The sequence below is a fragment of the Cetorhinus maximus genome, chromosome 3, assembly GCF_964194155.1.
Source record: "Cetorhinus maximus chromosome 3, sCetMax3.hap1.1, whole genome shotgun sequence".
In the NCBI taxonomy this organism is placed as follows: Eukaryota; Metazoa; Chordata; class Chondrichthyes; order Lamniformes; family Cetorhinidae; genus Cetorhinus; species Cetorhinus maximus.
This window is the reverse complement of record NC_135881.1, coordinates 134,541,315-134,565,790: the sequence shown is the minus strand read 5'-3', so window position 1 is coordinate 134,565,790 and position 24,476 is coordinate 134,541,315. Positions and strand designations below refer to the sequence as shown.

Here is a 24,476-nt window from a genome sequence, read left to right as displayed (position 1 = left end):
GCTCTTTACACTGCCGTCACTCTGCCTTCCTGCTCTTTACACTGCCGTCACTCTGCCTTCCTGCTCTTTACACTGCCGTCACTCTGCGTTCCTGCTCTTGACACAGCCGTCACTTTGTGTTCCTGCTCTTTACACTGCCGTCACTCTGTGTTCCTGCTCTTTACACTGCAGTCACTGTGTGTTCCTGCTCTTTACACTGCCGTCAATCTGTGTTCCTGCTCTTTACACTGCCGTCAATCTGTGTTCCTGCTCTTTACACTGCCGTCACTGTGTGTTCCTGCTCTTTACACTGCCGTCAATCTGTGTTCCTGCTCTTTACACTGCCGTCACTCTGTGTTCCTGCTCTTTACACTGCAGTCACTGTGTGTTCCTGCTCTTTACACTGCCGTCAATCTGTGTTCCTGCTCTTTACACTGCCGTCAATCTGTGTTCCTGCTCTTTACACTGCCGTCACTGTGTGTTCCTGCTCTTTACACTGCCGTCAATCTGTGTTCCTGCTCTTTACACTGCCGTCACTCTGTGTTCCTTCTCTTTAAACTGCCGTCTCTCTATGTTCCTCTTCTTTGTACTGCTGTTGCTCTCTGTTCCTGCTCTTTACACTGCCTTCGCTCTGTGTTCCTGCTCTGTACACTGCCGTCGCTCTGTGTTACTGCTCTTAACACTGTCATCACTCTCTGTTCCTGCTTTTTACACCGCTCTTTCTCCGTGTTCCTGCTCTTTACACTGCCCTCACTCTGTGTTCCTGCTTTTTACACTGCCATCACTCTGTGTTCCTGCTCTTTACATTGCCGTCACTGTGTTCCTGCTCTTTACACTGCCATCACTCTGTGTTCCTGCTCTTTACATTGCCGTCACTGTGTTCCTGCTCTTTACACTGCCATCACTCTGTGTTCCTGCTCTTTACATTGCCGTCACTGTGTTCCTGCTCTTTACACTGCCATCACTCTGTGTTCCTGCTCTTTACACTGCCGTCACTCTGTGTTCCTGCACTTTACACTGCTGTCACTCTGTGTTCCTGCTCTTTATACTGCCGTCACTCTGTCCCTGCACTTTACACTGCTGTCACTCTGTGTTCCTGCTTTTTACACTGCCGTCGCTCTCTGTTCCTGCTCTTTACACTGCCATCGCTCTCTGGTCCTGTTGTTTATACTACTGTAGCTCTGTGTTCCTTCTCTTTAAACTGCCATCACTCTGTTCCTGCTCTTTACACTGCCGTCACTATGTGTCCCTGCTCATTACCCCACTGTTTCTCTGTGTTCCTGCTTTTTACACTTTTACACTGCCGTCACTCTGTGTTCCTGCTCCTTACACTGCCGTCCCTCTCTGTTCCTGTTGATTATACTGCAGTCACTCTGTGTTCCTGCTCTATACTGTCCAGTTGCTCTGTCTTCCTGTGCTTTACATCGCTGTCGCACTGTGTTCCTGCTCTTTACACTGCTGTCGTTCTGTGTTGCTGCTCCTTACACTGCCTTTGATCTGTGTTCCTACTCTGTACACTGCTGTCACTATGTGTTCCTGCTCCTTACACTACCGTCACTCTGTGGTCCTATTGATTATACTGCTGTTGCTCTCTGTTCTTCCTCTTTACACTGCCTTCGCTCTGTGTTCCTGCTCTTTACACTGCCGTCGCTCTGTGTTCCTGCTCTTTACACTGCGTCACTCAGTGTTCCTGCTCTTTAAAATGCCGTCACTATGTGTTCCTCTTCTTTACACTGCTGTCATTCTGTGTTGCTGCTCATTACACTGCCGTCGCTCTGTGTTCCTGCTCTCTATGCTGCCGTCACTCTGTGTTCCTCTTGTTTGTACTGCTGTTGCTCTCTGTTCTTCCTCTTTACACTGCCTTCGCTCTGTGTTCCTGCTCTTTACACTGCCCTCACTCTGTGTTCCTGCTCTTTATACTGCAGTTGCTCTGTGTTTCTGTTCTTTACACTGCCGTCGCTCTGTGTTCCCGCTCTTTACACTGCCCTCACTCTGTGTTCCTGCTCTTTATACTGCAGTTGCTCTGTGTTCCTGCACTTTACAATTAATTTGCTCTGTGTTCCTGCTTTAAAACACTGCTGTCATTCTGTGTTCCTGTTGTTTATACAGCTGTCACTCTGTGTTGCTGTTGTTTATACTACTGTTGCTCTGTGTTCCTGCTCTCTACACTGCTGTCTCAGTGTGTTCCTGGATGTTACATTGCCGTCACTGTGTTCCTGCTCTTTACACTGCTGTCACTCTCTGTTCCCCTTGTTTATACTGCTGTTGCTCTCTGTTCCTGCTCTTTGCACTGCTGTTGCTCTGTGTTCCTGCTCTTAACACTGCCGTCACACTGTGTTTCTGCTTTTTACACTACTGTTGCCCTGTGTTCCTGCTCTTTTCACTGCCGTCACTCTGTGTTCCTGCTCTCTACACTGTCATCGCTCTGTGTTCTTGCTCTTTACACAGCCATCGCTCTGTGTTCCTGCTTTTTACACTGCAGGCACTCTGTGTTATTGCTCTTAACACTGCTGTCACTCTGTGTTACTGCTCTTTACACTGCCATCGCTCCGTCTTCCTGCTCTTTACACTACTGATACCCTGTGTTCCTGCTCTTTATACTGCCGTCACTGTGTGTTCCTGCTCTTTACAGTGCCGTCGCTCCGTGTTACTGCTCTTAACACTGCCGTAGCTCTGTGTTACTGCTCTTTACACTGCTGTCACTCTGTGTCCCTGCCCTTTACCTGCCGTCACTCTGTGTTCCTGCTCTTCACACTGCCGTCACTGTGTTCCTGCTCTTTACCCTATCGTCCCTCTCCGTTACTGCTCTTTAAGCAAAGTCACTCTGTGTTCCTGCTCTTTACACTGCCGTCGCTATGTGTTACTGCTCTTTACACTGCCGTCTGTCTGTGGTCCTGTTGTTTATACTGCTGTTGCTCTCTGTTCCTGCTCTTTACACTGCTGTTGTTCTGTGTTACTGCTCTTTACACTGGTGTCACTCTTTGTTCCTGTTCTTTACACTGCTGTCACTCTCTGTTCCTGCTCTTCACACTGCCGTCACTGTGTTCCTGCTCTTTACACTGCCATCACTCTGTGTTCTTGTTTATTACACTCCTGTCGCACTGTGTTCCTGCTCTTTACTCTGCTGTCGCTCTGTGCTCCTATGTTTACACTGACGTCACTCTGTTTTCCTGTTGTTGATACTGCTCTCGCTGTGTTCCTGCTCTTTCCACTTACGTTACTCTGTGTTCCTGCTGTTTACACTGCTGTTTCTCTGTGTTCCTGCTGTTTACACTGCTGTTTCTCTGTGTTCCTGCTCTTTACACTGCTGTTGCTCTGTGTTCCTGCTCTTTACACTGCTGTTGCTCTGTGTTCCTGCTCTTTACACTGCCGTCGCTCTGTGTTACTGCTCTTTACACTGCCGTCATTCTGTGTTCCTCCTCTTCACACTGCCGTCACTCTCTGTTCCTGCTCTTTACACTGGCGTCACTGTGTGTTCCTGCTCTTTACACTACCATCGCTCTCTGGTCCTGTTGTTTATACTACTGCAGCTCTGTGTTCCTTCTCTTTAAACTGCCGTCACTCTGTGTTCCTGCTCTTTGCACTGCCGTCACTCGAACTTCTTGCTCTTTACACTGCCGTCACAATGTGTTCCTGCTCATTACCCCGATCTTTCTCTGTGTTCCTGCTTTTTACACTTTTACACTGCTGTTACTCTGTGTTCCTGTTGATTATACTGCAGTCACTCTGTGTTACTGCTCTTTACACTGCCGTCCCTCTTGTTCCTGCTCTATACCATCCAGTTGCTCTGTCTTCCTGTGCTTTACATCGCTGTCGCACTGTGTTCCTGCTCTTTACACTGCCGTCACTCTGTGATCCTATTGTTTATACTGCTGTTGCTCTCTGTTCTTCCTCTTTACATTGCCTTCGCTCTGTGTTCCTGCTCTTTACACTGCCGTCACTGTGTTCCTGCTCTTTACAATGGCGTCACTATGTGTTCCTCTTCTTTACACTGCCGTCACTCTGTGTTCCTGCTCGTTACACTGTCGTCACTCTGTGTTCCTGCTCTTTCTGCTGCCATCACTCTGTGTTCCTCTTGTTTGACCTGCTGTTGCTCTCTGTTCTTCCTCTTTACACTGCCTTCCCTCTGTGTTCCTGCTCTTTACACTGCCGTCACTGTTTTCCTGCTCTTTACCATGGCGTCACTCTGTGTTCCTGCTCTTTACACTGCCGTCGCTTTGTATTCCTGCTATTTACACTACCATCGCTCTCTGGTCCTGTTGTTTATACTACTGTAGCTCTGTGTTCCTTCTCTTTAAACTGCCGTCTCCCTGTGTTCCTCTTCTTTGTACTGCTGTTGCTCTCTGTTCCTGCTCTTTACACTGCCGTCGCTCTGTGTTACTGTTCTTTACACTGCCGTCTCTCTGTGTTCCTGCTCATTACCCCGCTGTTTCTCTGTGTTCCTGCTTTTTACACTTTTACACTGCCGTCACCCTGTGTTCCTTCTCTTTAAACTGCCGTCACTCTGTGTCCCTGCTCTTTACACTGCCGTCTCTCTGTGTTCCTGCTCATAACCCCGCTGTTTCTCTGTGTTCCTGCTTTTTACACTTTTACACTGCTGTCACTCTGTGTTCCTGCTCTTTACACTGCCGTCACTCTGTGTTCCTGCTCTTTACACTGCCGTCCCTCTCTGTTCCTGTTGATTATACTGCAGTCACTCTGTGTTCCGGCTCTATACCGTCCAGTTGCTCTGTCTTCCTGTGCTTTACATCGCTGTCGCACTGTGTTCCTGTGGTTTATACTGCTGTCACTCTGTGTTCCTGCTTTACACTGCTGTCGTTCTGTGTTGCTGCTCATTACACTGCCGTTGCTCTGTGTTCCTACTCTGTACACTGCCGTCACTATGTGTTCCTGCTCCTTACACTGCCTTCGATCTGTGTTCCTACTCTGTACACTGCCGTCACTATGTGTTCCTGCTCTTTACACTGCCGTCACTCTGTGGTCCTATTGTTTATACTTCTGTTGCTCTCTGTTCTTCCTCTTTACACTGCCTTCGCTCTGTGTTCCTGCTCTTTACACTGCGTCACTCAGTGTTCCTGCTCTTTAAAATGCCGTCACTATGTGTTCCTCTTCTTTACACTGCCGTCACTCTGTGTTCCTGCTCTCTCTGCTGCCGTCACTCTGTGTTCCTCTTGTTTGTACTGCTGTTGCTCTCTGTTCTTCCTCTTTACACTGCCTTCGCTCTGTGTTCCTGCTCTTTACATTGCCGTCACTGTGTTCCTTCTCTTTACACTGCCGTCTCCCTGTGTTCCTCTTCTTTGTACTGCTGTTGCTCTGTGTTCCTGCTCTTTACACATTACACTGCCGTCTCTCTGTGTTCCAGCTCTTTACACTGACGTCACTCTGTGTTCCTGCTCTTTACACTGCCGTCACTCTGTGTTCCTGCTCCTTACACTGCCATCAATCTGTGCTCCTTCTCTTTACACTGCCGTCACTCTGTGTTCCTTCTCTTTAAACTGCCATCTCTCTATGTTCCTCTTCTTTGTACTGCTGTTGCTCTCTGTTCCTGCTCTTTACACTGCCGTCGCTCTGTGTTACTGCTCTTAACACTGTCATCACTCTCTGTTCCTGCTTTTTACACCGCTCTTTCTCCGTGTTCCTGCTCTTTACACTGCCCTCACTCTGTTTTCCTGCTCGTTACACTGCCGTCACTCTGTGTTCCTGCTCTTTACACTGCCGTCACTGTTTTCCTGCTCTTTACACTGCCGTCACTCTGTGTTCCTGCTCTTTACACTGCCGTCACTCTGCCTTCCTGCTCTTTACACTGCCGTCACTCTGCGTTCCTGCTCTTGACACTGCCGTCACTTTGTGTTCCTGCTCTTTACACTGCCGTCACTCTGTGTTCCTGCTCTTTACACTGCAGTCACTGTGTGTTCCTGCTCTTTACACTGCCGTCAATCTGTGTTCCTGCTCTTTACACTGCCGTCAATCTGTGTTCCTGCTCTTTACACTGCCGTCACTGTGTGTTCCTGCTCTTTACACTGCCGTCACTCTGTGTTCCTTCTCTTTAAACTGCCGTCTCTCTATGTTCCTCTTCTTTGTACTGCTGTTGCTCTCTGTTCCTGCTCTTTACACTGCCTTCGCTCTGTGTTCCTGCTCTGTACACTGCCGTCGCTCTGTGTTACTGCTCTTAACACTGTCATCACTCTCTGTTCCTGCTTTTTACACCGCTCTTTCTCCGTGTTCCTGCTCTTTACACTGCCCTCACTCTGTGTTCCTGCTTTTTACACTGCCGTCACTCTGTGTTCCTGCTCTTTACACTGCCGTCACTCTGTCCCTGCACTTTACACTGCCATCACTCTGTGTTCCTGCTCTTTACACTGCCGTCACTCTGTGTTCCTGCTCTTTACACTGCCGTCACTCTGTCCCTGCACTTTACACTGCTGTCACTCTTTGTTCCTGCTCTTTACACTGCCGTCACTCTGTGTTCCTGCTCTTTACACTGCCGTCAATCTGTGTTCCTGCTCTTTACACTGCAGTCACTGTGTGTTCCTGCTCTTTACACTGCCGTCAATCTGTGTTCCTGCTCTTTACACTGCCGTCAATCTGTGTTCCTGCTCTTTACACTGCCGTCACTGTGTGTTCCTGCTCTTTACACTGCCGTCAATCTGTGTTCCTGCTCTTTACACTGCCGTCACTCTGTGTTCCTTCTCTTTAAACTGCCGTCTCTCTATGTTCCTCTTCTTTGTACTGCTGTTGCTCTCTGTTCCTGCTCTTTACACTGCCTTCGCTCTGTGTTCCTGCTCTGTACACTGCTGTCGCTCTGTGTTACTGCTCTTAACACTGTCATCACTCTCTGTTCCTGCTTTTTACACCGCTCTTTCTCCGTGCTCCTGCTCTTTACACTGCCCTCACTCTGTGTTCCTGCTTTTTACACTGCCATCACTCTGTGTTCCTGCTTTTTACACTGCCGTCACTCTGTGTTCCTGCTCTTTACACTGCCGTCGCTCTCTGTTCCTGCTCTTTACACTGCGTCACTCAGTGTTCCTGCTCTTTAAAATGCCGTCGCTATGTGTTCCTCTTCTTTACACTGCCGTCACTCTGTGTTCCTGCTCTCTCTGCTGCCGTCACTCTGTGTTCCTCTTGTTTGTACTGCTGTTGCTCTCTGTTCTTCCTCTTTACACTGCCTTCGCTCTGTGTTCCTGCTCTTTACACTGCCGTCACTGTGTTCCTGCCCTTTACACTGCCGTCGCTCTGTGTTCCTGCTCTTTACACTGCCGTCGCTCTGTGTTCCTTCTCTTTACACTGCCGTCTCCCTGTGTTCCTCTTCTTTGTACTGCTGTTGCTCTGTGTTCCTGCTCTTTACACATTACACTGCCGTCTCTCTGTGTTCCAGCTCTTTACACTGACGTCACTCTGTGTTCCTGCTCTTTACACTGCCGTCTCTCTGTGTTCCAGCTCTTTACACTGCTGTTGCTCTGTGTTCCTGCTCTTTACACTGCCGTCACCATGTGTCCCTGCTCATTACCCCGCTGTTTCTCTGTGTTCCTGCTTTTTACACTTTTACACTGCTGTTACTCTGTGTTCCTGTTGATTATACTGCAGTCACTCTGTGTTACTGCTCTTTACACTCTCATCGTTCTGTGTTACTGCTCTTTACACTGCCGTCACTCTGTGTTCCCGCTCTTTACACTGCTGTTGCTCTGTGTTCCTGCTCTTTACACTTTACACTGCCGTCTCTCTGTGTTCCTGCTCTTTACACTGCTGTTGCTCTGTGTTCCTGCTCTTTACACTGCCGTCACTATCTGTTCCTGCTCTTTACACTGCCTTCGCTCTGTGTTCCTGCTCTTTACACTGCAGTTGCTCTGTGTTCCTACTTTAAAACACTGCTGTCATTCTGTGTTCCTGTTGTTTATACAGCTGTCACTCTGTGTTGCAGTTGTTTATACTACTGTTGCTCTGTGTTCCTGCTCTCTACACTGCTGTCTCAGTGTGTTCCTGGATGTTACATTGCCGTCACTGTGTTCCTGCTCATTACACTTCTGTCACTCTGTGTTCCTCTTGTTTATACTGCTGTTGCTCTATGTTCCTGCTCTTTACACTTCTGTTGCTCTGTGTTCCTACTCTTAACACTGCCGTCACTCTGTCTTCCTGCTCTTTACACTGCCGTCACTCTGTGTTTCTGCTTTTTACACTACTGTTGCCCTGTGTTCCTGCTCTTTTCACTGCCGACACTCGTTGTTCCTGCTCTTTACACTGCCATCGCTCTGTGTTTCTGCTTTTTACACTGCAGGCACTCTGTGTTTCTGCTTTTTACACTGCAGGCACTCTGTGTTATTGCTCTTAACACTGCCGTCACTCTGTGTTACTGCTCTTTACATTGCTGTCGCTCTGTGTTCCTGCTCTTTATACTGCTGTCAGTCTGTGTTCCTGTTCTTTACAGAACCACAGAATCTTAATTGCATAGTAGGAGGCCATTCAGCCCATCGTGTCTGCACTGGCTCTCCAAATGAGCATTACGACCTAGTGCCATTGCCTTGCCTTTTCCCTGTACCCCTGCACCATGTTTCTGTTGAAATAATCATCTAATGCCCTCTTGAATGCCTCGATTGACCCTGCTTCCATCACACTTCCAGGGAGTGCATTCCAGGCTCAAACTTCTTGTTGTGTGAAAAAGTTTTTCTCATGTCACATTTGCATTCATTTGCAAATCACTTTCAATCTGTGCCCTCTCATTCTTGATTCTTTTACAAGTGGGAACAGCTTCTCCCTATCTACTCTGTCCAGCCCCATCATGATTTTGAAAACATCTATCAAAGCTCCTCTCAGCCTTCTCCTCTCCATGGAAAACAGTCCCAACTTCTCCAATCTATCCTCATAGCTGAAGTTTCTCATCTCTGGAACCATTCTTGTAAATCTCTTCTGCACTCTCTCCAATGTCTTCACATCCTTCCAGTAACATGGTGCCCAGAACTGGACACAATATTCCAGCTGAGGTCTAATGAGAGTCTTATATTAATTCAACATAACCCCCCTGTTCTTGTTCTCTATGCCCCTATTTATAAAGCCGAAGATACTGCATGTTTTATTAACTGCTCTCTCCACCTGCCCTGCCACCTTCAATGATTTATGCACATATACATGCAGGTCTTTCTGCTCCTGCACCCCCTTCAAAATTCCATCCCTTATTTTATATTGTCTGCCCATGTTCTTCCTACCAAAATGCATCACCTCACACTTCTGTGGATGGGGTGCCAATCAAGCAGGCTGCTTTTTCCTGGATGGTGTTGAGCTTCTTCAGTGTTGTTGGAACTGCACTCATCCAGGCAAGTGGAGAGTATTCCATCACATTCCTGACTTGTGCCTTGTAGATGGTGGACAGGCTTTGGGGAGTCGGGAGGTGAGTTACTCACTGCAGGATTCCTAGCCTCTCACCTGCTCTTGTAGCCATAGTATTAATTTGGCTAGCCCTGTTCAGTTTCTGGTCAATGGTAACCCCCAGGATGTTGATAATGAGGGATTCAGTGATGGTAATGCCATTGAACATCAAGGGGTGACATTGCCGTCGCTTTGTGTTCACCCTCTTTACACTGCTGTCACTCTGTGTTCCTGCTCTTTACACTGCCACTGCTCTGTGTTCCTGCTCTTTACACTGCCAGCGCTCTGTGTTCCTGCTCTTTACACTGCATCACTCTGTGTTCCTGCTGTTTATACTGCCATCTTTCTGTGTTCCTGCTCTTTCCACTGCTGTTGCTTTGTGTTCCCACTCTTTACACTGCTGTCGATCTGTGTTCCCGCTGTTTACACTGTTATCACTATGTGTACCTGCTCTTGGCACTGTCGCTGCTCTGTGTTCCTGCTCTTTCCACTGCTGTTGCTTTGCGTTCCCACTCTTTACACTGTCACCACTCTGTGTTCCTGCTCATTATCAATATTGTATTATGTGATTGCGTTCACTCATTGTATTGGCTTTTTGAACGTGTCTTGGCTGTTAAAAGCACAGTCAGCAAAACTTTATCTGTGTAATTAACCTAAACAACTTTAACAGTGCACAAAAACCCCAGTTTTTGCCAAGCGGGAAATATTAAAATCATCCTCTAGCCAGTTCTCTAAATGGAAATATTTATCATATTATAATTGAATATGCTTCAAAAAACATTTTAGTGTAGCAACTGGGCTTCATTGGGTCTTTTGTTTGGGTGCAACAAGAGCCAATTTCAGTGAGCAACATCCTACCACAATAAAAACTAGGTGTATGGGCACTATTGAGAAAGGTGATTGCCCTGGCACCTGGTTGGATCAAGCTATATATGTAAATTCAAACACTGTCTTATGTTTTGGCACTCGCTGCTCTAAATTGATCATTGATTAGTAAAAGTCCTCAGGCTCTGGGCTTCAGTTTGCCCAAGTTATTACAATGGGGCTCTAAGCTCAATTACAGCCAATCCTCGAGGTGTCCTGGTTGGGGCATGCATTGCCTGCATGGTGTTGCCAGTGTACTTGAAACAAGTCACAACCAATTTGTACCTATTAGTGACTTTGTAGCCTATGAACATCAGTCAAAATTTTTTTCTGGTTTTGTACAAAGGGTTTTTTATTTTTACTGTTTATCTTTTCCACAAGAAGTATAATTTATATCTTTTGAATTAAGTAAAGTAAATGCTTTATATATAACGCCTTCTGTAAAGACTTCAATACAGTCTTTCATACACTTAGGAGAGAACCTGTTTTCTCTATTTACCATTCTGTAAAAGTTATTATTGGGTATTGTGCTCTTACCTGATAAAATATTGTCTGTTTTTATTGCTGGAAACTTCAAAGTCATTTCATGTTTATGCCTGTGAATCATGAGGTGATCCTCAGTTGGAAATCTCTGTCAGGCAAACACAGTTTACATTAATTTACAGGCATTGAGTAAGTGTAAGAAAAATCCGAGCAGTTCATCTTATTTCAATCAGCAATGAATTGGTTTCAACTTGAGCCTAACACAAAAACTGATTTATTAGAAAAAGCATTTTGCTGACATTGGCCACCTTATATAACTTAAATATACTTAACCTGAAGACTGAGTGATTTCTGGGGTGAATAATGAAGTTTTCTAAGTAAATAACAGGGTGTCTTCAATATGTATTACTGTATTAGTTTACTGAAAATTTGAATTGTACTTGCCGCAACCCAATTTATCTTTTCCAGGATCATTTCCACACATATCCACAAATGCTCTTTTTTAGCTGGGACAGCAACCAAGCAGGTCAAAGTCTGCTGCTTCTTTAGTTCAATTGACAGATATAATGCAAAGATCAAGGATAGAAAATTATTGTAGCCTGTTTTCAGTGCTGTACCAGTGGCATGTCGACAGATTACAACCCAGAGAGGGAGGCCTTTGGCCAGTCCAAAATCAGTCCTCGGGTCTCATTATGATTATTTGGATGAGAATCCACCACTTAACATACCTCCACAGGCAGCTTGCCTCTTTTCTGAAGGAGAGTGTCGGCTGCTTTTTTTAAATTTGTTTATGGGATGTGGGCATCACTGGCTAGGCCAGCATTTATTGCCCATCCCTAATTGCCCTTGAGAAGGAGGTGGTCAGCTGCCTTCTTGAACCACTGCAGTTCATGTGGTGTTAGGGAGGGAGTTCCAGAATTTTGACCCAGAGACAACAAAGAAATTGAGATATATATCCAAGTCAGGATGGTGAATGGCTTGGAGGGGAACTTCCAGGTAGTGGTCTTTCCATGTGTCTGCTGTCCTTGTCCTTTTAGATGGCAGCGGTCATGGGTTTGGAAGGTGCTATCTAAGGAAGCTCGGTTAGTTCCTACAGTGCATCTTGTAGATGGTACACACTGCTGCCACTGTTCATCAGTGGTGGTGGTGGTGGGAGTGAATGTTTGGGATGGGGTGCCAGTCAAACAGGCTGCTTTGTCCTGGATGGTGTTGAGCTTCTTCAGTGTTGTGGGAGCTGCACTCATCCAGGCAAGTGGACAGTATTCCATCACATTCCTGACTTGTACCTTGTAGATGGTGGACAGGCTTTGGGGAGTCAGGAGGTGAGTTACTCACTGCAGGATTCCTAGCCTCTGACCTGCTCTTGTAACCACAATTTTTATATGGCTAGTCCAGTTCAGTTTCTGGTCAATGGTAATCCCGAGGATGTTGATAGTGAGGGATTCAATGATGGTAATGCCATTGAATGTCATGGGGTGATGGTTAGATTCTCTCTTGTTAGAGATAGTCATTGTCTGGCATTTATGTGGCACAAATGTTACTTGCCACTTGTCAGCCCAAGCCTGGATATTGTCCAGGTCATGCTGTATTTGGACATAGATTGCTTCAGTATCTGAGGAGTCGCGAATGGTGCGGAACATTATACAATCAGCAAACATCCCCACTTCTGACCTTATGACGGAAGGCAGGTCATTGATGAAGCAGCTGAAGATGGTTGGGCCTAGCACACTACCCTGAAGAACTCCTGCTGTGATGTCCTGGGACTGACATGATTGACCTCCAACAACCACAACCATCTTCCTTTGTGCTAAGTATGACTCCAACCAGTGTAGAGTTTCCCCTGATTCCCACTGACTCCAGTTTTGCTAGGGCTCCTTGATGCCACACTTGGTCAAATGCTGCCTTGACGTCAAGGGCAGTCACTCTCATCTCACCTCTGGAGTTCAGATCTTTTGCCTCATTGCCAGCCCAAAGGGACATTCCAGGGATGGGGGATGTAGAGAGGCAATGATGGGGAAGTAATCATAAGTGCTGTATAATCTATGGAGCACTTGGCTCCTCATATCTCCACAGCAACAAATTTGGAACTTTTTCAAACAAAATAAACTGATGTATCATTGGCAACTGCAGGGACTGCTGAAGAACCGGGAGCAGAGCTGCCCCGCCTCTGTTTGGCTCATCACCAACCACTTTTGGCACGGGGACCTAAAGCACCTGTTAGGTCCTTCATTTACATATGTAAGGCTCCTAACACCCATTTTAGATGGCTGCCAGGGACTCCTAAAAGAAATGGGCCTGATAATTTGGCAGTGGTCTGAACATACATGCAGATTAGATTCAGGCTATGTCACTGCTGAACTGGCCATCACTCGGCCCATTTTACAGCCAAAGAGTAGGCACAGTGCATACTAATTTCTACCCCTCAATCTCTTCTACCTTGTTCATGCTGATATCAGGCTTACCAAAGGGGAAAGGCAATAAGTGAGGTAAATTAAAGAATAGATAAGGAAACTCTACAAATCTGCAATTTGCCATGATTGATCCTAAGTTGTCCCAATTGAAGGTTATAGGTGAGGTAACAGCTATCAGTTCTTGAGATGCAGCCCTTTCCTCCTTCATTAGTTTAGTATCCACTGCCATACATGGTCTCGATCCCACAAGATGGAATATCCACTTAATAACCTAAGCAATCTTGGATGGACAGAAAGCCAAATTAGTGGATTAGATCAAGAGTAGAAGTTCAGGAATCAAAAGGGTTGCTAAGTATAGTTAGAGAGAGAAAGATAGCCAAGTACAAAGATCAGACAGCATTGTCATTGCAACAACTGAAGGAGAAATTGAGGGTCAAAACAAAAGAGGAAGAAGAAAAATCAGATAAGTGGATAACATTGAGACATGGACTGAGGAAGGCTTGAAGAAAACCAGAAAAGAAGCAAGAAGACGCCAACAGCCCCACTAAGGCTATGGTGAAAATAAACGAACAAACCTTAGCAATAAAGGCCAGGATTTTTCAGTCAGGAGCAATGAAATGGCACTCGCCGTTCACTGACAGCTGTCCACAAAGTTAACACAGTTTTCTGAGCAGAGACTTGCAGTCATCAGGTTTCTGATCAAGTATAGTGCCCTCCACAAGTAATCCGTGGCGTCTGTGAGGACGAAAAAAAATAGCGTGGCTCTCAACCACTCAGATTGAACACTCCTCACTGAGAGGGGGCAAAATTTGATAGGCCCCGAAAAGGGCCACAGGAATCATAATGCACGATTAGCCTTTGTTTGTTGCTTTCAATGTAGGCAATTTGCCAACTTCAGGTTGCCTACTAATTTGCATGATTGCTACCTGTAGCCAGCACTAAACCTGCTGTTGAGTAGCTCCATGCCTCAGCAGGGGGCACAAGTTTGTGCAAGGCTACTACCACTTAAAGCTGACCTGCACGACTAAAAGTAAGCCTGCACCTCTGAAAGGAGTGATCCATTCTGGTTGAGGCAGGTGCTGGAAATGTTTGTGGCCGTGAATGTGAGCATGAAGATCAGGGAATTATATCATACAGGCGAGAGAGGTTCTCTAATGCTGCACTGCATGCCTTGGTGAAGGAGGTAATCCTTCCACAGGAGGCCTTCCAGGCAAACTTTGTCAATGCAATGAGACCAGGTAGCCTTGGCGGGCAATGTGGACCTGGATGCAGCGCCATAAAAGTTCAATGATCTCAGATGAGTGGTCAAGGTCAGTGAATGTATCTTCAAATGCCATATCCCACCAACTGCACCATTAACCTAAAAAACTGCTCAATCCACAACACCCCAACACTCACCTGTCAACAATCTCCATCAATCATGAGTCATACCTAATATTCATAGCTTCATCTCACTCTCACAAACTTAGCATTGCTACAAGTGTCACACTTGTACCTTACAGCTTGCACACACTGCCAGCTATTCAATCATGACAGCCACCACATTCACTGACATACTTTCCTATCTCTTACAGGGAAAGGTGGCACAGAACCAGAGACAGTGGGGCCGAACCAATGGAGGACAGGTGCAACAGCATGTCCTTACCCCTATGCATTAGAGTACCCGTTGCTGAGGTCCTGGCCAACAATGGGCCTGAAATCATAGAACGTGACGGTATCCCCATACCTAATCTCACTTCTCCCTTATCCCACTATATCTTCTGATTTACAAGCTACAGATAGTGTAAGCATGCAACTCCTATTTTCCTCGAACTCTCCGCATCACAACCCTATCCTTTTGCCTATCGCCTTTCAGATACCCAAGAACAGCCACTTGGTCAGGCAGTGATGGAAGAGCAACAGGTGAAAGAGCAACAAGATCAACATGAGGAACCAACAATGTCACTCAATTTCACACTCGTAGCCAACAGCTCAGATACTGACACTATGGGCAGAATTTTGCCCTTGATGGGCGGCGGGCCTGACTGGCTCGGCGGTGGGCGGGCAGCCAATAGCCGCCACCGAAGTGGGCCCCGCCGCCATTTTGAGTAGGCGGGCCAATTAAGGCTCACCCAGCGGGCTGCCCAACGGGAAGCGCTATGCGCTTCCTGTGCGAGGGGGGGAGGGATTCCCCGACTGTCAAAGTGCGCTCTTTTGCGCGCATGTCTCAGGGAGATCGGTGAAAGCTTTATAAACATCAAAAATAGAAAAATATTAAAATTATTAGCATGTTCCCCTCATGTGACAATGTCACACAAGATGGGACATGTTAATAAATATGGCTAAAACTTTGTTAAACTTTTTAAAAGCCGACATGAAACCTCATCCTGCCAGTGGATGAGGTTTCATGTTTTTTCAGAAGCCCGCTGGGGTTCCTGGCCTGCCCGCCAACCTTAAGGTTGGTCGGGCAGGGCCTTTAATTGGGTTAACTACCCTGTCAATGGCCACAATTGGCCATTGACAGGTTGGCGGGCGGACAGCTGATTTCGCTGTCCGCCCGCCTTCTTGAATATTTAAATGAGGCGGGATGACGTCAGGGGTTCCCCCCGACGTCATCCCGCATCATTTTCACTTCGGCGAGCAGGCCCCGCCCCCAACTCGCCGACGGAAAAATTCTGGCCTATGTGTAATTTAGAGGATAACAAAGAAGCAGGATCTGGATATGCTGAGGCAATGGGTATTAATGGCCTCCAGCCAGGACAGGAGATGAGGTCGCAGATGAATTTTGATGCAGAACACTCATGTGAGCACTTTGATGGGCAGACCACAGAAAACAGCTGATGGTTGTACATAATGAAATGCCTGGCGCATTGGCAGGCCTACCAGAAAACCTACTGGCCATGTCAAGGAGCATGGAGGAACACGGCACTAACTTTACATAGGGCTTTGCACAGAGCTTGGAGTCTATCCTTGACTATGGAAGTTATGGCCAACTCCATTAACACACTTGCATCCTGGCAATCGTATAGCTATGGCTGTAGAAAAGTCTTTAAATAGTGCTGGGGAGGGTTCAGGTGAAGGGAGATTTGGAAAGTTGAAGAGAAAGACAAGGCAATTGTGTAGTAATACAGATATTGATAACCAGATTGTGACTAGAAGGGACAGAGCATACAAACATAAGTGTGCACCAGCAAGTAAGATCAGAGTAGGAGAAAATGGTAAAAAGACAGAATTAAAGGCTCTCTATCAGAATGCATGCAGCATTCATAAGAAAATGAATGAACTGATAGCAAAATTGAAATAAGTGAGTATGATATAATAGCCATTACAGAGACATAGTTGCAAAGGGGCCATGGCCGGGACCTGAATATTCAAGGGTAATTGACATTTTGGAAGGACAGGAAAAAACAAAAAGGAGGTGTTAATAAAGAATGGGATCAGTACAGTAGTGAAAAATTATCTTGGTTAAGAGGATCAAGATGTCGAACCAGTTTGGGTGGAGATAAGAAATAGCAAAGGGAAGGGGTCACTGATGGGAGCTGTGACAGTAGCTACACTGAGGGGAAAGAGTATAAATCAAGAAAGACTGGGGGCTTGTAAGAAAGATATTGAAATAATCATGGGAGATTTTAATTTTCATATAGATTGGACAAATCAAATTGGCAAAGATAGCCTGGAGGATGAGTTCATAGAGTGTACTCGGGACAGTTTCTTAGAACAACATGATCTTGGACCAACCAGGGAGTGGGCTATTTCAGATCTGGTAATGTGTAATGAGACAGGATTAATTAATGGCCTCATAGTAAAGGATCTTCTTGGTAAAAGTGATCATAACATGATAGAATTTGACATTCAGCTTGAGGGTGAGAAATGTGGGCCTGAAACTAAAGTCTTAAATAAAGGCAAATGCGAAGGTATGAAGACAGAGTTGGCAAAATGGAATGAGAAAATAGGTTAAAAGGTAAGAAAATAGAGAAGCAGTGGCAGACATTTAAGGAGATGTTTCATAACTCTCGCAGAAGATACATTTCACTGAGGAAAAAAGGCTTCACAGGAAAGATACACCATCCAAGGCAAACTAAAGAAGTTAAGGATGGTATCATAGAGAAATAGAGGTCAACAGCACAGAAAAAAGCCCTCTGGCCCATCAAGTCTGCGCCGGTCATACAAGTACCTAACTATTCTAATCTCATTTTCCAGCACTAGGCCCATAGCCTTGTATGCCGTGGCATCACAAGTGCACATCCAAACACTTCTTAAATGTTATGAGGGTTTCTGCCTCTACCACCCTTTCAGGTAGTGAGTTCCGGATTCCCACCACCCTCTGGGTGAAAAAATTCTTCCTCACATCCCCTCTAAACTCCTGCCCCTTACCTTAAATCTATGCCCCCTGCTTATTGATCCCTCCACCAAGGATCCACCCTATCTATGCCCCTCATAATTTTATACACCTCAATTGTGAACCCCTCAACTTCCTCTGCTCCAGGGAAAATAACCCCAGTCTATCCAATCTCCCCTCATAACTAAAACTTTCCAGCCCAGGCAACATCCTGGTAAATCTCCTCTGCGCTCTTTCTAATGCAATCACATCCTTCCTATAATGCGGATTCCAGAACTGCACGCAATACTCGAGCTGTGGCCTAACCAGCATTTTATACAGTTCCAGCATAACCTCCCTGCTCTTATATTCTGTGCTTCGGCTATTAAAGGCAAGTATCCCATATGCCTTCTTAACCACCTTATCTACCTGTCCCGCTACCTTAAGACACCGTGGTCATGTACACCAAGGTCCTTCTGACCCTCAGTACTTACCAGGGTCCTACCATTCATCATGTATTCCTGTGCCTTGTTTGTCCTGCCCAAGTACATCACCTCACACTTATCTGGATTAAATTCCATTTGTCACTGATCAGCCCATCTGACCAGCCCGTCCTGTAATCTAAGGCTATCTTCCTCAATATTTATCACCCCACCAATTTTCGTGTCATCTGTAAACTTGCTGATCAACCCTCTTACATTCAATTCTAAATCATTTATATATACCACAAACAGCAAGGGATCCAACACCGATCCCTGTGGAACCCCACTGGACACAGGTATCCAGTCACAAAAACACCCCTCGACCATCACCCTCTGCTTCCTGCCACTCAGCCAATTCTGGATCCAATTTGTCAAATTGCCTTGGATCCCATGGGCTCTTACCTTAGTTATCAGTCTCCCATGCAGGACCTTATCAAAAGCCTTGCTGAAGTCCAAGTAGACTACGTCAAATGCATTGCCCTCATCTACACACCTGGTCACCTCTTCGAAATCCAATTGGTCAGACATGACCTCCCCTTAACAAAACCATGCTGACTGTCCTTGATTAATCCCTGCCTCTCCAAGTGTAGATTAATTCTGTCTCTCAGAATTGCTTCCAATAGTTTCCCCACCACTGAGGTTAGACTGACTGGCCTGTAGTTCCCTGTTTTATCCCTTTCTTCCTTCTTGAACAACGGTACTGCATTGGCTGTCCTCCAGTCCTCTGGCATCTCTCCTGTGGCCAGAGAGGTATTGAAAATTATTGCCAGCGTCCCTGACATCTCCTCCCTTGCCTCACTCAACAGCCTGGGATACATTTCATCCGGGCCTGGAGATTTATCTACTTTTAAGCCTGCCAGGCCACTTAGAACTTCCACCCTTTCTATGCTAATTTCTTTAATTATATCACAGTCCTTCTGCCTGATTTCCATATCCACGTCGTCCCTCTCACTTGTGAACACCAAAACAAAGTATTCCTTTGGAACCCTACCTACGTCTTCCGGCTCCACACATAAATTACCACTATGGTCCTTAATGGGCCCTACTCTTTTCCTAGTTATCCTCTTACTCTTAATGTACTTGTAAAATAACTTTGGATTTTCCTTTAATTTTACCTGCCAATGTTTTCTCATGCCCCCTTTTTGCTCTCCTAATTTCCTTTTTAAGTTCCCCCCTACACATTCTATACTCCTCTAGGACTTCCACTGTTCTGAGCCCTCGGTATCTGCATAAACCTCCCTTTTTCTCTTTATCCAATCCTGTATATCCCTCGGCATCCAGGGTTCCGTGGATTTGTTGGTCCTACCCTTTGTCTTTACTGGAAATGTTGGCCGTATACTCTCCATATTTCCTTCTTGAATGAGTCCCACTGCTCTGACGCAGATTTACCTAAAAGTAGCTGCTCCCAGTCCACTCTAGTCAAATCATATCTGATCTTATTAAAATCAGCCTTCCCCCAATTTAGAACTCTAATTTTTGGTCCATTCTTGTCCTTTTCCATAACAACCTTGAAACTAACGGAGTTATGATCATTATCTGCAAAATGCTCCCCCTCTGATACCCCTACCACTTGCCCGGCTTCATTCCCTAAAATTAAGTCCAGGACCGCCCCCTCTCTCGTAGGACCTTCTACGTACAGGCTTAAAAGGTTCTCCTGGATGCATTTTAAGAATTCCGCTCCCTCTAAACCTATCACACTAAGACTAACCCAGTTAATTTTGGGGAAGTTGAAATCCCCCACTATCACTATCCTATTATTTTTAGACTTCTCTGAAATGTGCCTACATATCTGCTCTTCTATTTCTCTCTTACTGTTTGGGGACCTATAGTACACTCCCAGCAATGTGATTGCTCCTTTTTTGTTTTTCAGTTCTACCCATACGGCTTAATTTGAGGAGCCTTCTAAGATGTCATCCCTTCTTACTGCTTTAATTGATTTCTTGATCAATATTGTGATACCACCTTCTCTTTTACCTCCTTCCCTGTCTCACCTGAAGACCCTATATCCTGGAATATTGAGCTGCCAATCCTGCCCCTCTCTCAACCATATCTCTGTGGCAGCAATGACATCATACTTCCACGTATTAATTTGTGCCCTTAACTCATCTGCCTTATTTGTCAGACTCCTTGCATTAAAATAAATACCATCCAACCTTGCCAAACTCCCTTGTGCCTTAACTGGCCTATAATTTCTATGCCTTCCAGATTCACTTGCCCTCTCTTCTAATTTTGGCTGTGCATCTCCCCCTGCTGAACCTCCTCTCATGATCCCATCACCCTGCCAAGTTAGTTTAAACCCTCCCCAACAGCACTAGCAAACCTCCCAGCAAGGATGTTGGTCCTATTCTGGTTTAGGTGCAACACATCCACCTTGTACAGGTCCCACTGCCCCCAGAAATGGTATTCATGTCCCAGAAATCTAAAGCCCTCCCTCCTGCAGTATGTCTCCAGCCACGCATTCATCTGGATTAACCTCCTATTTCTATACTCACTAGCACGTGGCACCGGAGGTAATCCAGAGATTACTACCTTTGAGGTCCTGTTTTTTTAATCTGTTTCCTAGCTCCCTAAATTCTGCTTGCAGGACCTCATCCCTCTTTCTACCTGTGTCATTGGTACCAATATGTACCACGATCTCTGTCTGTTTGCCCTCCCCCTTTAGAATGCCCTGCAGCCGTTCATTTTGAAAGAAAAGACATACAATGCTGCAAAGATTAATGGTAGACTAGAAGACTGGGACAATTTTAGAAACAGGCAAAGGATGACTTAAAAAATAAAGAGAGAGAAATTGGAATATGAGAGAGAACTAGCAAGAAATATAAAAAAAGACAGAAGTTTCTACAAGTATATAAAAAGGAAGAAAGTTGTTAAAGTGAGTATTGGCCCCTTAGAGGATGAGACTGGGGAATTAATAATGGGAAACAAGGAAATGACAGAGTGTTTGAATAAGTACTTCGTATCGTCACAGTAGAAGACACATAAGTCATCCAAAGAATAGTAGAAAAGCAGAGGCAAGAGAGAAAGAGGAACTTAAAACAATCATGATCATTAGAAAAAAGTACCAGGAATGCTAATGAGACTAAAGGCTTATAAGTACCCTGGGCCTGATGGCCTGCACCCTAGGGCCTTAAAAGAAGTGGCTGCAGAGGTAGTGGATATACTGGTTGTAATCTTCCAAAATTCCCGATATTCTGTAAAGGTCCCAGTGGACTAGAAAATCACAAATGTAACACCTCTATTCAAGAAAGGAGGGTTACAAAAAGCAAGAAACTATCGGCCAGTTAGCCTAATATTTGTCATTGGAAAAATACTAGAATCCATAATTAGGCTGAGTAAACATAATTTTGTGAAAGGGAAATAGTGTTTGACAAATTTATTAGAGTTCTTTGCGGATGTAAAAGAGGTACCAGTAGATAAAATGTAATGGTATTTCCAAAAAGTGTTTGATAAGGTGCCATAGAAATGTCACTGCACAAGATAAAGAGCTCATGATGTTGGGGGTAATACATTAGCATGGAAAGAAGATTAGCTAATCATCAGGTCAACAGAGCCAAGATAAATGATTCATTTGCAGGTTGGCAAACTATAACAGGTGGAGCATCAGAAGGATCAGTTGGGGCCTCAATTATTTGGATTTATATCAATGAGTATGGTGGAGGGACTGACTTATCATAACTAAATTTGCTGACGATATGAAGATAGATAAGAAAGCAAATTTTGAGAAGGATACAAAGGGTCTACAAGGGGATATAGATAGGTTAAGCGAGTTGCCAAAATTTGGCAGATGGAGTATTATGTGAGGTTGTTAACTGGCAGGAAGAACAGAAAAGCAGAATATTATTTAAATGGAGAGAGATTGCAGAATGCTGCAGTACAGAGGGATCCTGGTGTCCTTTTACAAGAATCACAAAACATCAGCATGCTGGTACAGCCAGTAGTTGGGAAGGCAAATAGAAAGCTAGTCTTTGTTGCAAGGGGAATGGAGTATAAAAGTAGGGAAGTCTTGCTATAACTGTACAGTGCATGAGATCACAGCGTACTGTGGACAGTTTTGGTCTCCTTATTTAAGGAGGAATATACTTGCATTGGAAGCAGATCAGAGAAGGTTCATTATGCTGATTCCTGGGATGAAGAGTTGTCTTATGAGGAAAGGTTGAACAGGTGGAGCCTATTCTTATTGGAGTTTAGAAGAATGAGAGGTGCTCTTATTGAAGCATATAAGATTCTCAGGGGGCTTGACAGATTGAATGCTGAGAGGATGTTTCCCCTTTTTTCCTGCCCGCTACCGCACTTTGTGCAAATCCAGGATGATTCTGCCCAAGGGGTCTACCATTTAGGAGACTGATAGGGAGGAATTTCTTCTCTCAGAGTATCATTAGTCTTTGGAATTCTCGAACCCAGAGAGCAATGGAGGCTGGATCGTTGAATATATTCAAGGTTGAGTTAGATTTTTGATCTGCAAGGGAGTCAAATGTTATGGGGGACTGAGAGGAAAATGGAGTTAAGGCCACAATCAGATTAGCCATGATCTTATTGACTGGCAGAACAAGCTCAATGGGGTGAACTGCCTGCTCCTACTTCTTAAGATCTGATGATCTTATGAACCTAACCTTGATGCAACGTTTGATGGCTGATGGCTCAGCTTCCATTGCAACACAAGCAGAAGCCAGCCAATGTTTGGGTGTTGCAGCAGAAGTTTAGATGGAGATCATGCATAGTCAGCTACTGTGTAAGCTCAGACTGCTGCCATCATGGTTTACAGATGCCATTGTTCAAACGGACTTGCAGGCTGTTACAGCTGCCCAGCAAACTGTCCTCCAGCAGATTACTAGCATAGTTAAGACAATATCTCAGAGGAGTGGCAGCGGTTATGTGGAGCACAAGCCTACTTTCCTCCCTTAAGATGCACCACATTGTAGCCAAGTACACTCTGTGATGGTAAGTAACTGACGGAAAGTAAGGTGTGCAACTATTGGTGAATGCAGAATTGGGGTTCTGTTTCCTGATATCACAGTCAGATGAGGTGATCATGGATAGTGTGGGCAGCCTAGTCAGAAAAGAACAGTCTTGGTTGCCCCCTCCTTTCCCCTACCTTCTCCTACTCCTAAGCATATCATCGCATTGCTGGTGGCAAGCACTCTACCTTCATACCAGGTTGTGTAGCATGCAGCAGACCACTAAGAAGCTTGATACCCACTCTGCTGAATATTGCAGGGCTCCTCCAAATTGAAAACACCAGGCTGAATTTTATGGCCACCCACAAGCTGAATTTTATGGGTCTGTAAATTAGGGTGTTGTGCAACATGCCCCTTCACCCCCTCGCCAGGGCCTTCTCACATGGTCCCGGTGAGATACCGGACTTACCTGAGTTTGGGGGCATCCATGGCTCGTCTTCCTCCAAGGCAGTCTGAAATATTGGCAGCGGCCACCAATCCTGATCTGGTATGGAACTGCTTGTCTCCAATTGGCCTCCTCCTGGAGACAGCCCCACCTCATACTAATTAAAGGGCCATTGCCCGAAAATTTAAAATGGGGTGAGTCAGCAAGGCAGAGGTAGGAGTCCACCCTCAGCGTATAATCCAGCCCACTATTTCATTGATATGGTCTGCTTTATCACATTTCTTGTGGCAGTATTTATTATACATATGTCACACACACATGCGTGGGTTTCACACTGGAGTCATGAACCATGTCGACAGCAAATAGCCCTAGTTACCGAGACTTTTTGGTCTGCTGTGATGGATCAAATGCAGGTGACACAGTAGACAGCCACAGAATGAAAATACCACGAATGCTGCCATCATATCTGATATTGACCTTCATGATTCCTTGCATATGATCACACATCAGCTGGAAGTTGAGGGAGTGGAATAACTTTTGGTTCTGATATATGAGAGTCGACACATGACACCTTCAGAATGATATCTGTGTAGTCAATGGCACCCTGCACCATAGGAAAGCTTGAGTCCTTGCAAAGTCATGCGCTCGCTCCAGCTGCTTCTCTCTGGCAAGAGAGAATGAAACATATTCAGCTCTCTGAATACAGAGCCTCAGTGGATAATGAACTGGAAGGAGCCCAACACATGGCCACAGTTCCCTTCACAGCCACTGGCAATGCTGTCCCTGCTCTCCGCTGAGGTTCCAATTATGGCTGCAGCAGTGGCAGATTTCAGTGAGGACATCCTTGCCAAAGCACAGTCGCCTGGCACACTGTTCCTTGTCAAGGTTCAGGTTGGAGATTTGAGCACTGAACACCCAGGGTTGATATGGATGGCCCCCTGCTCAGAACCCTACGCCACCTCCTCCTCCTCACTCTTCCAACAGCAAGGTCTGCTCTGTCACCTCTAAATATTTTCATCTTCAGCCTTAGTCCACCAGGGAATGAATACTACTGCATCCATGTCTAGGAGCAAGCGGTTTGTGCAGAATCCTTGAAGTCAGGAAAACGCACATGGCACACCATTCCCTGTAGACTTTAACAATTTCAAAGAACTCTAAAAACCACCAAACATTTCTACAATTGCAGCAACGGCTAACAGAAATCAATCAGCAACCAACCTGTAAGCAGTTGATGATCCCTTTAAATAACACTGGTGGAAGTTC

The 24,476-nt window shown here is 45.5% G+C and overlaps 1 protein-coding gene across 1 annotated transcript in view; it reads right to left on the bottom strand.

The window, feature by feature from the left end:
- creb5b (cAMP responsive element binding protein 5b) overlaps positions 1-24,476 on the bottom strand; it is a 471,745-nt gene that overhangs the window by 401,635 nt on the left and 45,634 nt on the right. Inside the window, exon 3 of the mRNA XM_078539021.1 lies at positions 10,738-10,831. Coding sequence (XP_078395147.1) covers positions 10,738-10,831 — 94 coding nt within the window. The remainder of the gene's footprint in view (positions 1-10,737; positions 10,832-24,476) is intronic.